Source organism: Ochotona princeps, chromosome 20 (genome assembly GCF_030435755.1).
Source record: "Ochotona princeps isolate mOchPri1 chromosome 20, mOchPri1.hap1, whole genome shotgun sequence".
NCBI classification, from domain to species: Eukaryota; Metazoa; Chordata; class Mammalia; order Lagomorpha; family Ochotonidae; genus Ochotona; species Ochotona princeps.
In genome coordinates, this window is record NC_080851.1 from 31,009,282 (window position 1) to 31,023,954 (window position 14,673).

Consider the following 14,673-nt stretch of genomic DNA (forward strand, 5'->3'; position numbering starts at 1 on the left):
CAAGGTAAATGTTTCCAAAATATGTTTATCAGGCATAAGCAATAGGAAATCAAATTTACAAGTTGATCAGCATACAAAATAAGCATCAAAACAAATTAACTATATTAAAAATAAACCTAGTGAGGAATAGAGGAACCCAGAAGACTTCCACACCAGTAACTGCTATGGGAACATCCCATCATGTTCTGAGCTCACAAGAGCAATCAGTACTGAGTTGTCAATTGCCCTAAGATTTATAAGTGGGGCCCGGCGCAGTGGCCTAGCACCTAAAGTCCTTGCCTTCAACATGCCAGGATCCCGTATCAGCACCGATTCTAATCCCAGGATCCCCACTTACCATCCAGCTCCCTGCTTGTGCCGGCATAAAGCCTTGGGACCCTGCACCCACGTGGGAGACCTGGAGGAAGTTCCTGGCTCCTGGCTTCGGATTGGTGCAGCACCGGCCGTTGCAGTTACTTGGGGAGTGAATCCTCGGGCAGAAAATCTTCCTGTCTCTCTTCTCTGTATATCTGACTTTGCAATAAAAAATAAATAAATGTTTTTTAAAAAAAGATTTATAGGGCCTGGCGGCATGGTCTAGTGGCTAAAGTCCGCGCCTTGAAAGCCCCAGGATCCCATATGGCAGCCGGTTCTAATCCCGGCAGCTCCACTTCCCATCCAGCTCCCTGCTTGTGGCCTGGGAAAAGCAGTCAAGGACAGCCCAAAGTTTTGGGACCCTGCACCCACGTGGGAGACCCGAAAGAGGTTTCTGGTTCCTGGCATCGGATCGGTGCGCAGCACCGGCCATTGCGGCTCACTTGGGGAGTGAATCATTGGATGGAAGACCTTCCTCTCTGTCTCTCTTCCTCTCTGTATATCTGACTTTGTAATAAAAATAAATAAATCTCTAAAAAAAAGATTTATAAGTAGATTCGAAGCCATCCCAGTCAAAATTGGGCTCATGTGTTAGGTTTTAAAAATAAACATGATTATAAAATATATACTATAAATCCCTAGAATGAGCAAAACCATTTTGGGAGGGAAATGAACAGTTTGAGGATATATAACACATGACTGCAAGGCTTACTGAAAGTGGATTTGAAACTGGATTTGGCACAAACCCAACAAAGGAAGAGAATCTGGAAATAAGTACACACACACACACACACACACACACACAGAGTCAACTGACTTTTGGATAGGCAACAAGTTCTTATATATGACATAAAATGTACTAGGTATGAAAGATTTTTGTATTTTACAACAAAATGACAACTTTCTGCTCACAAAATACGGTATTAAGAAAACAAACAGGCTACTCATTTTCAGACAACACTTATATCCAGGATAAATACAGACATTCCATAATCACCAAGGAAAAGGTAAAAATATTCAGCTTACAAAATAGAGCAAGGGCTGGTGCAATGGTCCAACTGGCTTGGTACCCTATATGGGCACTGGTTTGTGTCCCAGTTACTCTACTTCCCATCCTGCTCTCTGTTTGCAGTCTGAAAACAAGACACAACAAAACAAGACAAGACAAAAAAAGGGAGGAAGATGGCCCAAAGCCTTGGGACCCTGCACCCAATGGGAGACCCAGAAGCGGTTTGTGGCTCCTGGATCTTGGCTCCTTGTTGCAAATCAGCTCAGCTCTGGCTGTTGTAGCCACTTGGGGAGTGAACCAGCAGATGGAAGATCTTGCTCCTTATCTGCCTTTACAATAAAAATAAATATTTTTAAAAATACAGAGAGCGGGCCCGGCGGCTTGGCCTAGCGGCTGAAATCCTCGCCTTGAACGCCCAGGGATCCCATATGGGCACCGGTGCTAATCCCGGCAGCTCCACTTCCCATCCAGCTCATTGCTTGTGGCCTGGGAAAGCAGTCGAGGACGGCCCAGTGCATTGGGACCCTGCACTCGCGTGGGAAACCTGGAAGAGGTTCCTGGTTCCCGGCTTCGGATCGGTGCGCATTGGCCCATTGTGGCTCACTTGGGGAGTGAAACATTGGATGGAAGATCTTCCTCTCTGTCTCTCCTCCTCTCTGTATATCCGGCTTTCCAATAATAATAAAATCTTTCTAAAAAAAAATACAGAGAGCAAAAGAGGTGAACAGACATTCCACAAATCAAGGTATATATGCCAATGAACACATGAGAAATTTCATGTTTAGATATTAAAGAAAAGCAAATCAAAATCTCAATAAGGTACTGAGAGTATGCAAAACCACGAGAATGGCTACAGTTATAAACTGACAACACCAGATTCTGGCAACTGCATGAAACAACTGGAATTAATGTACCCCTCAATGTGACAGATACTGATGGGTGTGTTAACAACAGAGAATGACATGGCTGGTTCTCCAATGGCTAAACATATGCCTCCTTTACCACTCCAAAATTTTACTTTTAGGTACTTCACCAGAGAAATGAAAATATACTTGCACACAAGAAGACTGCTCAAGAGTGGTTCAAGCAGCCTTAGGGGGGGAAAAGCAGTGCTGAACTGGAAACCCAACCATTAGCAAGACAATAAACAACAAATGCATGCAGCTACATGCATGACCCTTCAAAGTATGTTTGTAAAACATCTAACAGTTTTAAAGTTCACTCATTTGTAGGTTCACGCTGACAGAAGCCAGAGTCCTGAGTTCAGGAAGGACAGTTTCTTACAGTAATGTTACATCCACAGCAGAGCTTCAATACCTGCAGCAGTTCTCCGAACACAGTTTCTCAAAGGCTGCTAGCACCGTGCCAGAATACACAGTGAGTTTTGTCCAGGACTTTTCTGGGAACAGGAAAGATTCTGTCATTCAGTACAATTTCTGATGAGAGGAGAGGCAGAAAGTATGTCTTTGATCTGTGATTTTGTGGGGGCTTGCTAGGTCATGAAGCATGAGACTTTCCACATACACATTTCCATTAAGATAAAATGTGTGTTGAACACTGGGAAACTTCGAGTTCAACAGGTCCCCTGTCCAAATAGTAGGGTTTAGATAAGGCAGGAACACTACAGGTTTTTTTTAATTCGATTTGGTTTTGAAAGAAATTCTCAGTCTACCCCAGCTGTAAGCAACTGTCTAGGTTGACTGTACCTAGGCAAGTGTTAAACTGCTGCTGGAAAAGCAACTAATAGCTGCTGGGCATTCTGGGTCTGGTTAACGCCAAATTTGTGTTAAGTATAGCAGTGTGCCAACATAGCTGTGATTTTTTAAAAAGATATGTGGGGCACAGACATGGGCATGACAGCAGACAGGGTTTGGACCACTGGCCTCAAAACTCCATCTATGAGGGAAGTTACAGGGTCTGTGGTCTGACTGTGGAGTGAATATGTCAGGACTGGGTTGCCTCAGTTTTTGAAGCCTATGCAGTGGACTGCATGGCCAGATGAGCCTGGGGGACATGACACCCAATTCACTGAAGCTGGCAGAGGACATCTAATACCATGGAGTGCAGAACAAACTGTACAGCTTTCCCAGCCAAACTTTGACAGCAAGTATCTGGGTAAATTGACTCTAAGGTTCACTGTCAGCCAATGGGCCTTAGTAGGATTTCCTCATCCTTGGAGCAACAAAGTCAACAACATTTCAGAACTAGGAAAACCACTTTAGCAGTGCACTCATAATATGCTCCACATTAGGGACCTCGGGGATACTGGATGCCTGTCCCCCATCCAGGGGCAGTGATATGGTTGAACTGCTGGGAGTGTCCTTCTCCCCAATTTCCCCAGACACATGATCAAAAGGAGATTGAAAGCAGTTGTCTTACTGACTTTCCATTCCTCCACCCTCCCATCCTATACAGTGATCCACATGAGCATGCATCCTTAACTATGCAAACATCACCAAATCTTATAAAAATTATAAATGTGTTAAAAAAAATTTTCAGCCTCAAAGGAAGGGTCTGTTACTCTTATGTACTGGACCTGGGAGTCTTTGCAGTTGGGGAAGATGAGTGACTAATGAGAAGAATTTTCCACTGCCAATCTTGAGCATTTTCAAAACCTCTCTGAGTGGAGCTGCTATAGTGGGGATGGGCTGGCATGGAGCCTAGATCCACTATAGGTGCCTGCTCAAGTCTTGCCTGCTCCACTTCCAACCCCGAGCATGCTGCCAATGTGCCAGGGGAAGCAGAGGAAGCTGGCTCAAGCACGCAGGCCTCTGCCACTAGCGGAGATGTGGAAGGAGTTTCTGATTTGTGATTTCAGCATGACCCAGCCCTGGCTGGTGCAGCCGTTTGGGGAGGGAATCAGTAAAAAGAAAACCTCTCTCTCTCTCTTGCTCTGCAACTCTGCTTTTCAAATATATAAATAAACGTTTAAAATAAACTCTCTGGGCAATGGGTCATCATACTACAGTCATTAATTTTTTGAAGTACAAAATGTTTCAATTTCTTTTTGATCATTTTTATCTAAAAAAATTCACACATACACACATTTTTTTTGTAACCAAGTTCCAGCCTCAAAACAAACTACTTTTGTCATGGAAACATCACATCTGAGATCAGATGTATCAGATTTGACCTATTTTCAGATTCTGGCAAAGTAAAGAAAGATAGTCAAAATGCAGAATGTCTGTCCTGTGCATTGCACCAACATGGCATCCCACAGGTTCCCCCCAAAACAGGTCTAGGTAGCCTACAGACCTAACAGGCAGCAGATCAAGAACTCCATGAACGACACATCAGGCACTATTTTGTACAGTGTGACAAAGGCTTTAAGACTGCAGGGATAACAGTGAGCTGTACATGCACTGAGCTGGGAGCAAACTCACTCACAGCTCAGTGCATTGCACTAGCCCCACACCCAAAATAATATTGACTTCATCATCCTGCAAGTTGAAATGGGTCTGGGTGACCCTCAGATCTAATGGCTAGTGGATTCTAGAAAGATCAGCACCACCAACAACCTAGTTACTAAGGATACCTGGTATCTCCCAAATCCTGTGAACTGCTCAAGCTGGAAGTGGGGGGAAGGTGCAGACAACAGTGAAGCCACAGTATGAGATCACAGGAGATGAGAGTGGTGAGCCAGGAGCTGGGACATTGGACACAGTGGTAGAAGTCTAACACAAGAGCCCAGACCTGAACCTCGCTGGAGGGAGTGGCACAAGTGACTGCAAACAAAAGAACTGGCTCCCAACTGCAATAAATAAAAATGAACTGTAGACCTGTGGGTGACACAGTTTAGAAACCTGCCCCAAGAAGAATCTGCCAACCAGAAGTACAATGACCAAGTGCAAAATACACAATGAATGTTACTGAAGATTGCCCTGCAAAGGAGCAAAAGCCTTTGCCAACCTCAGAGTTAACTGAAGAATACATGGAGGAAATGGAGGATACAGAATTCAGAAAACTTGTTACAAAGCGTCTTAACAACAACGAGAAGCACATAAAGGAGTTCAAAGACTATGTCACACAGGAAATAGCAACACTGAAACAAAATCAAGCAGAATTATTGAAAATGAAAGACACAAAAGAACAAATTAAAAATTCAGTGGAAAGTCTCAGTAACAGAATGAATGAGGCAGAAGAAAGCATCTCAGACATGGAAGCATTTCTTGTCACAATGGGGAATCCATCAAAAAGTTGGAAGCAGAGCTGGGTCAAGCTAAACAAAGCATTCAAAAATTAAGAGACACTATTAAAAGGCCAAATATGAGAATTATGGGAGCTCCAGAAGGCACACAGAGAGAAGCTGGGTTTAAAGAAGTATTCAATGAAATAATAAGGGAAATATTCCCTAATCTAGAGAAAGAATTGGGAAATAGCATTCAGGAGGGCCACAGAAATCTTAACAGGGTTGACCAAAAGCAATCTTCATCATGACACATCATCATTAAGTGCTCTTCAGATGAACATAAGGAAAAGATCCTTAAATGTGCACATGAAAAAAATCAATTGACACACAGAGCAGTGGCAATCAGACTTATAGCTGACTTCTTACTTTAAACTCTACAGGCCAGAAGACAATGGAGTGATAAATTCCAGATTGTAAAAGCAAAAAATTGTTGGCCCAGGATAATGTACTCAAAACACTTTCCTTTGTCTTTGAAAAGGCAATAAAATTCTCCCACAGCGAAGAAAATTAAAAGAATATGCCTTTCCAAACCTGGCCTACAAATGACAAAAATGGGGGCCTGGCGGCGTGGCCTAGCAGCTAAAGTCCTCACCTTGAAAGCCCTGGGATCCTATATGGGAGCCGGTTCTAATCCCGGCAGCTCCACTTCCCATCCAGCTCCCTGCTTGTGGCCTGGGAAAGTAGTCGAGGACGGCCCAGGGCTTTGGAACCCTGCACCCGCATGGGAGACTCGGAGGAGGTTCCTGGTTCCCGGCATCGGATTGGCGCGCACCGGCCGTTGCGGCTCACTTGGGGAGTGAAACATCGGATGGAAGATCTTCCTCTCTGTCTCTCCTCCTCTCTGTATATCCGGCTTTCCAATAACAACAAAAATCTTTACAAAAAAAAATGACAAAAATGTTCTCTTGACAGGGAAAAGAAACAGTACCCACTAAAAGCAAAGGTAACTATGAAGAACATCCCAGTAAAATAACAAAAGACTAAATCTAACAATGCATAACTCATTGCTAAAGTGACACGATCAAATTATCACCTATTCATATTCACCCTGAATGTAAATCGCTTAACCCCATCAATCATATGTCAGAGATTAACAGACTGGATTTAAAAAGCAGAACCCATCTATCAGTTGTCTATAGAAGACACCTTTCACGAACAAACATCAGCAGAAACTGTATCTCACAGATTTTGATGTTTTTGTTTTTACTTTCATTTCTTCAAAACAGTTGTTTTGGGCCTGGTGTGATAATGTAGCGGTTAAAGTCCTTGCCATGAACACGCCGGAGGGATCCCATATGGGTGACGGTTCTAATCCCAGCGGCCCCGCTTCCCATCCTGCTCCCTGCTTGTGGCCTGGGAATGCAATCGAGGACAGCCCAAAGCCTTGGAACCCTGCACCTGCATGGGAGACCTGGAATAGGCTCCTGGCTTTGGATTGGCTCAGCTCCAGCTGTTGCAGCCACTTGGGGAGTGAACCATCGGATGGAAGATCTTCCTCTGTCTCTCCTCCTCTAACTACCTTTCCAATAAAAATAAATAATAAATCTTTTTAAAAAACAGTTGTTTTTCCTTATATTAAATTCTTCACTGACTCACAGGTCATACAGTTACATTACGTGCTTCAAGAAGGTTCTTGATTTTGTTTTTCATTTCTTCAGTGACACATTAGTCATTCAGCAGCAATGTTATTTAACTCCACGACATTGTAAATTTCTATTTTTCTTCCTGTTGTTGATTTTGTATTGTGGCTTTTCATTTAAGGGGATGTATAATAACTCTGTAATAGAAACTATCATATCCAGATGTGAGGATACAATGCCGTGTGCATCCCTAATTCCAGATCAAAGATGGACTCCCAATGAAACTGTCAAATTTATATTGATAACAGGATGTTAGACTCTCTGCCATTGGTCTATACCCACAATGACAGACTCATGACTGTTTATAAAGAACTCTACTATTGTAATAGGGAAAATCAGTGGGGGGGGGGGAATAAGGAGGGAGAAAGGGAAATCCCAGACCCTATGAAACCGTATCATAAAATAATAATAATAAACCAAAAAAAGAGCACATCTTACAGTGGACCATTCCACTGGATAAGTGAATACAATTGAACTGAAAAGGTGTTGTTTTTCAAAATCACTCATTGGTGATTTATAATGAGCAGATAATCAATACAAAAAAAAAATCACATGTATTTCCTAAAAATACGCCTTCAGCCCCACAGAGTGAGTTTCACAAGGAAGGGGAGAAAAAACAGCTACTGTATGTAGGTATAGGTGTTACATTAGGGAATGGGGGAAATTGACATGATGTAGTTTTTCAAAATCCTTGCAGAACCCCACCAGAAGGAGTTGAAAGTGGAAAACTGAACAACTAGGAACTGCTAACATATTCCTGGCATTGTGCTGTGTCCATAGAGGATGCCTGAGCGAAGCTTACCTGTTCATATCCCAGTCCAATCTCAAAACAACTAAACAAAATCACCTGTTTCTTATGGAAATCCTTCAGGGCAGTTTCATAGCCTTCTTCCAGTCTACTGAAGGCTATTCCGACATCGGTAGTCCACCAGATCTGCGAGGTGGTCAATGCCACCTGTGCAGGGAAATCAAGCAGCCACAGCTCCCTGGGCTTCTCCTCGTAGGCCGCAATGGCTGCCATGATGCAGTGACGCACAGTGGCTTTCATGGTCTGCTCAAGTTGCAGCAGCCAGGTCTCCACCTCGGGAAGCAAATCAAAATGTTACAACACAGAATGAACCATAGCGGAGGAATAACGCCTTCTTGATGTTAGTTCCCAGCCACGCAGAGAGTAGGACCTGAAACGGGTTAAGTCCAAGTAGAAATCTACAGGAGTAACTCCAGAAAGAGGAAGTTGAAGAACTAACCATATGAACTTGGCTTTTTCAAGGCATACTGTTCACATTATTTTATCTAGTAACTTGCCCCAGCATAAACAGAGAGGATGTTTGCTAGAATTCATTTTTCAGCTTTGAAGCAGAGGGGTTGAATCCTTGGCCAAGATTTGTCCCTTGTACCTCAACATTCCAAGGGATCAACTGTCACGGACATCCACGGGGGTAAGCATCATATTCTGTGACTCTGGAATCAATGGCAATTTTCATTTTTCAATAGCTTTTTGGGGGGAATTTTTAAATCAACATAGAATCTTCACAGCTCCTTGTCTTAAGCAAACAGTTTTTCAGAAAGTATTTTAATTGTATTCCCCACTGGTTCTAATCTTCACACTTGTCAGAAATGAGATAGCAAGAGAATAGAAAAGCTAGGACAACTGCTGACTTGTGGAAAAATAATCTTCAATTTTTTTTGTTTTATTTTGCTCCCACAATTGGATCTGAGCCAGTTTTCCATCCATTCAGAATGCCCTTTATTATAATAATCCATGTACCTGTCCCAAGGGGCATCACACAGCTAAAAGGATACATGTTACTTGCAAATAATTGAATAAAACAATAACGGGATGACTGTCATCAACAAATGCCAAGGCCCACATGAGATGCTGAAGACGCCACAACTGATCCCATTCCTCACTCCATGAAAGAGGATTTCTGCAATCTCTTTTGCAGAAAGGAATGGTCAACGGACCATAAGCTGACAATCTTTCTTTTCCTTTTCCTTTTCTCTTTCCTTTCCTTCCCCCTTCCCTCCCCTCTACTGTCTGTCTGTCTCTTATTTTCTCTCTCTCCTTTCCTTCTTTCACAGAGGTACATACCCAAAAAACTTTTTTATCTGTTAGCTCACTCTCCAACCTGCTAACTTGCCGCACTGTCCAAAGCTGGGCTGGATCTAGCACCAAGATCCAGGAGCTCAACCTAACCCTCCAACTTGGGTGGCAGAGCACCTGCTACCTCACATGGTCTGCATTAGCATGAAGCTGGAGCTGAAAACTGACCCCAGGCATCCCACTATGGAACATGCACATCTTAACCTGCGTCTTACTCACCAGGACACACACCAGCCTCAACCTTTCGTTTGCAGAAGAGAAATCTGTGCTGGTAACAACTCCTGTCATTCTTCGCTGGGAGGCTTCTTTGGATTTCCAGCCATGTGTTGCTGGTATATGAGCCAAGGTCACGGAACCAATCAACGCCTGTAGTTTCCCCTTTCACCACTAAGCAAAGCTCTCAGTGACACCAAACACTAAGTTCTCAGCTGGGTGAGTCATTGAATGAACCTAATGATTGGGTTTGGTCGGATTCTTCACAACCTTTTGTCTAACTTTTGAAACAATCACCGCCTCCTACTATCACTCATTTACCTACACATCCATTTCCCCTCAGCAGCCTAATAGACCCACAGAGATAGGAGTAGCATCTTGCATATTTCCAGATTCCCCAAAGCAACGTAGCATGCACTACATACAGATATTTAATAAAAAGCATGCTGTGTAACATGCAGACTCCATTGTGGGGAAACAATTATAAAAGGACATAAATGCCGACACTTCACTTAAAAGAACTCTTTTCAGAAAACAAAGGTAGGGAGACTGAAGATGACAGAATAAGGTAAGGACACGTTTAAACAGAAAAACAGAAATCAAAGGTAGTTTGAAAGTGAATGAGGCATATGTTCAAAATTCTCTGGCATAAGTTAGATATGTGGAAGAAATTATAGCTCCATGAAAACTTTCAATATCAAGGGTTCCTACTAGCAATGCCACATCCATCAGCTAGACTCTGCCTCTGGGCATCATGCCAGTAGACACACAGTCTGCTGGCGAGGAAGCAGACAGCAGCACACTTTTGTCAAGATAGTTTATGGTGACTTTTTCTAATCATGATAATAATATCCTGAAAAGCCCAAGAGATCAAAAAATATATTTTAATCAAAGTTATACCACCATCTGCTTCTCCTGCATTTGGCAGGATTCTTCTGGTTACAATATTAAAAGGCAACAGAGAGAAGTAAGGAAAACTTTCGCAAAATAAAGTTGCCATCATGATTTCTGCATTGTAAGGAATGCTTGCCCAAATCAAAGAGTTCTCTGATGGAGACTGCAGACTTGATCTGAAAAGGTGTGCCTGCCATAAGTCATCTGAACATTCTAACAGTGCTCATGAATCACGAACCTCCTGGTGGGTAACAGTTAAGAATATTTCTGATGCATTTTGGCCATAAGGATAGAGATCTCACTTCAGTGTGCAAACAATAGCTACAGAATGGGACATCCGCGTGGCCGACTTCATCAGCTTCACTAATAAGCCACCATTGATGATGTTCATATCAGAATAATGAACCACAAAGCCTGTTTAAACCATGATGAATGGCAAGGCACTGCTTTACTATGCCCTACTCTGAGGACACCTCAAAAATCTCTGGAAAATGGAAACAAAAGACAAGTTCATTTGGGTGTACAAGTTCTTTGAAACCATGTCTAGCTTTTCATACTATGCACTTAGTATGACGTACATGGAGACCCTTCATGTATACAATTTCCAATTTTTTTGCACTGAAACTATCATTTCATTCTATTTTTTTTCTGAACTCTTTGAAGGCCTCATGTATTTTTTGAGCAGTGGTGGAAGCAAAATGGGCCTCGAAGGAATCCAGGGATGGAGTTACACTGGCTGCAGTTAAACACATCTTGCAGCAGTCCCTTCTGCAAAGCTCAGCTCCTAGCTTTGAGACCCTGGCTGGGCACTGAAATCAACTGAGCTGACACCAGAGAGCATAGCCGGCTGCTCCCAGTCAACACTAACCAGAGGCTGGCTTGGCACACATTGGTGATTTTTACTTGTACAAGTCAATGTTTCACGTCTCACCCCCACCCCCACCCCCAGTACTGCCTTGGCATGGACAACATCCCAATCAGCTCTTACATGGCCCACACATGCACATGCATGATGGAAGGGAACATATTCCTTCTCCTTGCTGTACATGCCGACTGCTCTGTGTGCAAAAACATCCTCATTGTCCTCAAAGTGCAGATTTGCAATGCTGTCGAAGAGCTTGGCAAGGTGCTGGGTGACCTAGAAGAAGAGGACAATACAAGGTCAGAGTGGTCCTTAGTCTACAGTGCTTCCGGTCACATCTCAAACTCCAGAGCTTGCAACGGCCTTGATGGAGCCATACCGTAGTACTCTGAACACTCCATCACCAGAGTGGTGGTTAATGGTTACCAGGCAAAGCGACCTCTTTTCTACTTAAAGGTCGGAGGCTTCCTGACTTCTCTGCCTATGACCTGTTGCTATGGATGATCATCCCACTGGGCCAGATGCAGTCAAATTTCTTAAATAAAGATTTATATTATTAGGCCCCACTATTTAAAAAAAAAAGCTGCCAGAGCAGGCATCTGGCTAGTGAGTTAACTGTCAATTGAGACACCCACACCCCCTATCAAGGTGCAGAAGTCTCTGCTGTGGTCCTGGTTCCAGCTCCCTGGCAGTGTGTACCATGCAAAGCAGGAGGTGTTACTCAAACACTTGTGTCCCTGGCACACATGGGGGAGACCCAAATTGGGTTTCTGGCTCCTGGCTTCAGTCTGGGTCAGTCCCAGGCATGGTGGGAACCTGGGAAGTAAACTAGTAAGTGGGAAATCTGTTTGCCTATCAAATAAAAATTTCAAAGTAAATATATTTCTAAAGCTTCTAAAATGTCTGAGACAAATTATAATTAGTCATTCCTTTTTGGGGTCTGACAATCATTGATTTGATATTCTGATGAACCTCATGGCATCCTTGGTGCATACGAAAGAACAGTTTCCTCATTTTCACTGATAGGAAAACGGAAACTAGAATGTCAAGTTCTCTAAGTCAGCATTGCTAAAAATAAGTGGCAGATTTTGAATGTGTGATTGCATTCCACATCTACAAACATCAAAATCTTCTGGTCTCAGTCTCACAGTCTCGTGTTTTCCAAACTCCCAATAAAAAGCTCACTGAACTCTACGCAAGTTCCAGACAATTTGAAAAATAGTGATCAAATGGAAAGATAAAATGCCAGCATTTGTTGATTAAGGGCCAGTGTGAAGAATAAAATTAAAGTGGTTCTCAAATACAAGCCCAAATTAGCCAGGTTTCTCCATTAATCTGCCAGCAAAGGAGCTGTGTAGCCAAAAGCTCTGCCCTACATCTTCATCACTGAGGACAAAGGGAGGAAGATATGGTTTTGCATGCCAACTCACACGTTGGACAAGTCAGTCTCAGCCCTCAGGGTAGAACAAATCAAGGGCAGAGTGGCCCAGGGACAGTATCATGTGTGGGGGTCAAGGCCCTTTCCTTGCCATGGCTACCAATCAAAGTTGCTCAGTCAGTGGACTGACTTTGGAGGATCTCCAAAAAGTCTGGCCTAGAATTACCCACAAATCAGCTATTCCACTCCAAAGCTTGTACCTAAAAGAGCTGAATAGAAGCTTTTAAGCAATTATTTGCACACTCAGGTTCAAAGGAGCATTGTGTACAACAGCCAAAATGTGGAAACCCAAATGTCCATCAACGGGGAGGAATGGATAAACACATTGGAAGGAATCATTCAATGGTATATTATTCAGCCACACAAAGAAATGAAGGACTGATACATACCCAAACATGGATACAGCTCAAAAACAACCCACCAAATCATAGACGTCAGTCACAGAAGACCACAGCCTGCATGATCCCATTTATACAGAATGTCTGAAATAGCTAAATCCATAGATAGCGACGGAAGATTGGGAGTTAGTTTCTAAAAGCTGGGGACACACAGATAGGTAGGGTGGTATTTAATGGGTACAGGATCTTCTTTTGGGATAATGAGACAAGGTGTTGACTGAACAAGACTGTGAATGTTGAAGTACCAGTGCGCTAGATACCCAAATGTAAATATTATGTTATCTGCATGTGTTCACCATGGGGTAAAAGATAGAGAGAAGGTAGTTTGGAGGGAACCAAGATCCCCTGTTAAGCAACCTCCATATTTCTTTCTCTCTCTCTGTCTCTCTTGAAGTGCAGTCTAATTAGGTTTCAAAACCTTCGGAGAAGAGCTTAGAGAAGCAACAGCAGCCTGCCTAAGTGTCCCATCACAAGACTAATATTAACCATGGGGGGGTGGCGCTCCTGTTAGCACTTTCATCTTTGTAGCTGGAAGTCTTTACACATCTACTGCCTTGACAGTTTTGTAGTAAAGAAAATCTCAATGAGGCATTTTCTGCATTGAAAACAAAGTGCACTGGAGACTCTAACTCGCTTGCCATGCAGCCGATGATCACTGCCGGGGTTATTAGATTCTCCTTCATCCCTGGATGGTACCCAAAGGCCCTGGACCCACAGAAAGCCTCTCCCATCTTGGAACTGCTCACTCTCACTGCTGAAGTGCACAGATGTTGAATGGCTTCTACTTAGTGTCACAGGCCTGAGTATGATTCCATGGATAAATGAGATTTCAGCCCTCAGCCATCATCATGCATTACGGCTCTGGTGAGAAAATCATCTCAAAAAAACATCCAGTGCCCAAGTCACTCCATCAGTGACCACAAGAAGCAAATTTCAGAGTTTCTGTGTCCCCCACGATGTACATGTGACATGGTCAAAGCTGGACGCTGTCATTCTCTGTCATCTACTTCAATTTAAGAAGGCACGCAGCTATGTGTCATAACAGTCACTGCCTGTTTATTTCTCATGAGATCTCTGTCAAAAATTAAAACTCCTTCATACTTAGTTGAATGATCATTACTTTACAACAGAATATGTTTAAAAAAAAACTGAACACCACCTGGATCATGTTTTTCTTATGATGAAGAAAGGATCTGAATATTCTGCATCATTAGAGAGAGAAATAGAGAGAACGTTGCTTCAGTTTACTATAAAGTAGGTGCAGCCAGCCACCTCATGAATGCAGGCAGTTCTGGCTTCACACAGTTATACATCATAACGATGGCCATGCCAGGAGCAGCATTTAACCTGACAATTAAGACATCTGTATTTCTCGACCTGGTATGATGGCTTGTGGTTAAATCCTTGATTTGAATGCTCCAGAAGCCCATGTTGGTGCCAGGTTGTGTCCTGGCTGCTGCACTTCACGTCCTGCTCCCTGCCTGTGGCCTGGGATAGCAGTGGAGGACGGCTCAAAGCTGTTGGAAACCTGGAAGCTCCTGGCTCCTGGCTTCAGACAGGCTCAGCTCAGCT

General features: G+C 43.2%; 1 protein-coding gene across 1 annotated transcript in view; it reads right to left on the reverse strand.

Moving 5' to 3' along the window:
• The window catches only part of DNAH11 (dynein axonemal heavy chain 11), a 268,709-nt gene that overhangs the window by 173,191 nt on the left and 80,845 nt on the right, over positions 1–14,673 (reverse strand). The window contains exons 29-30 of the mRNA XM_058678278.1: positions 11,392–11,541; positions 8,040–8,273 (exon numbers count right to left, since the gene is read on the reverse strand). Of these exons, the coding sequence (XP_058534261.1) occupies positions 8,040–8,273; positions 11,392–11,541 (384 nt within the window). The remainder of the gene's footprint in view (positions 1–8,039; positions 8,274–11,391; positions 11,542–14,673) is intronic.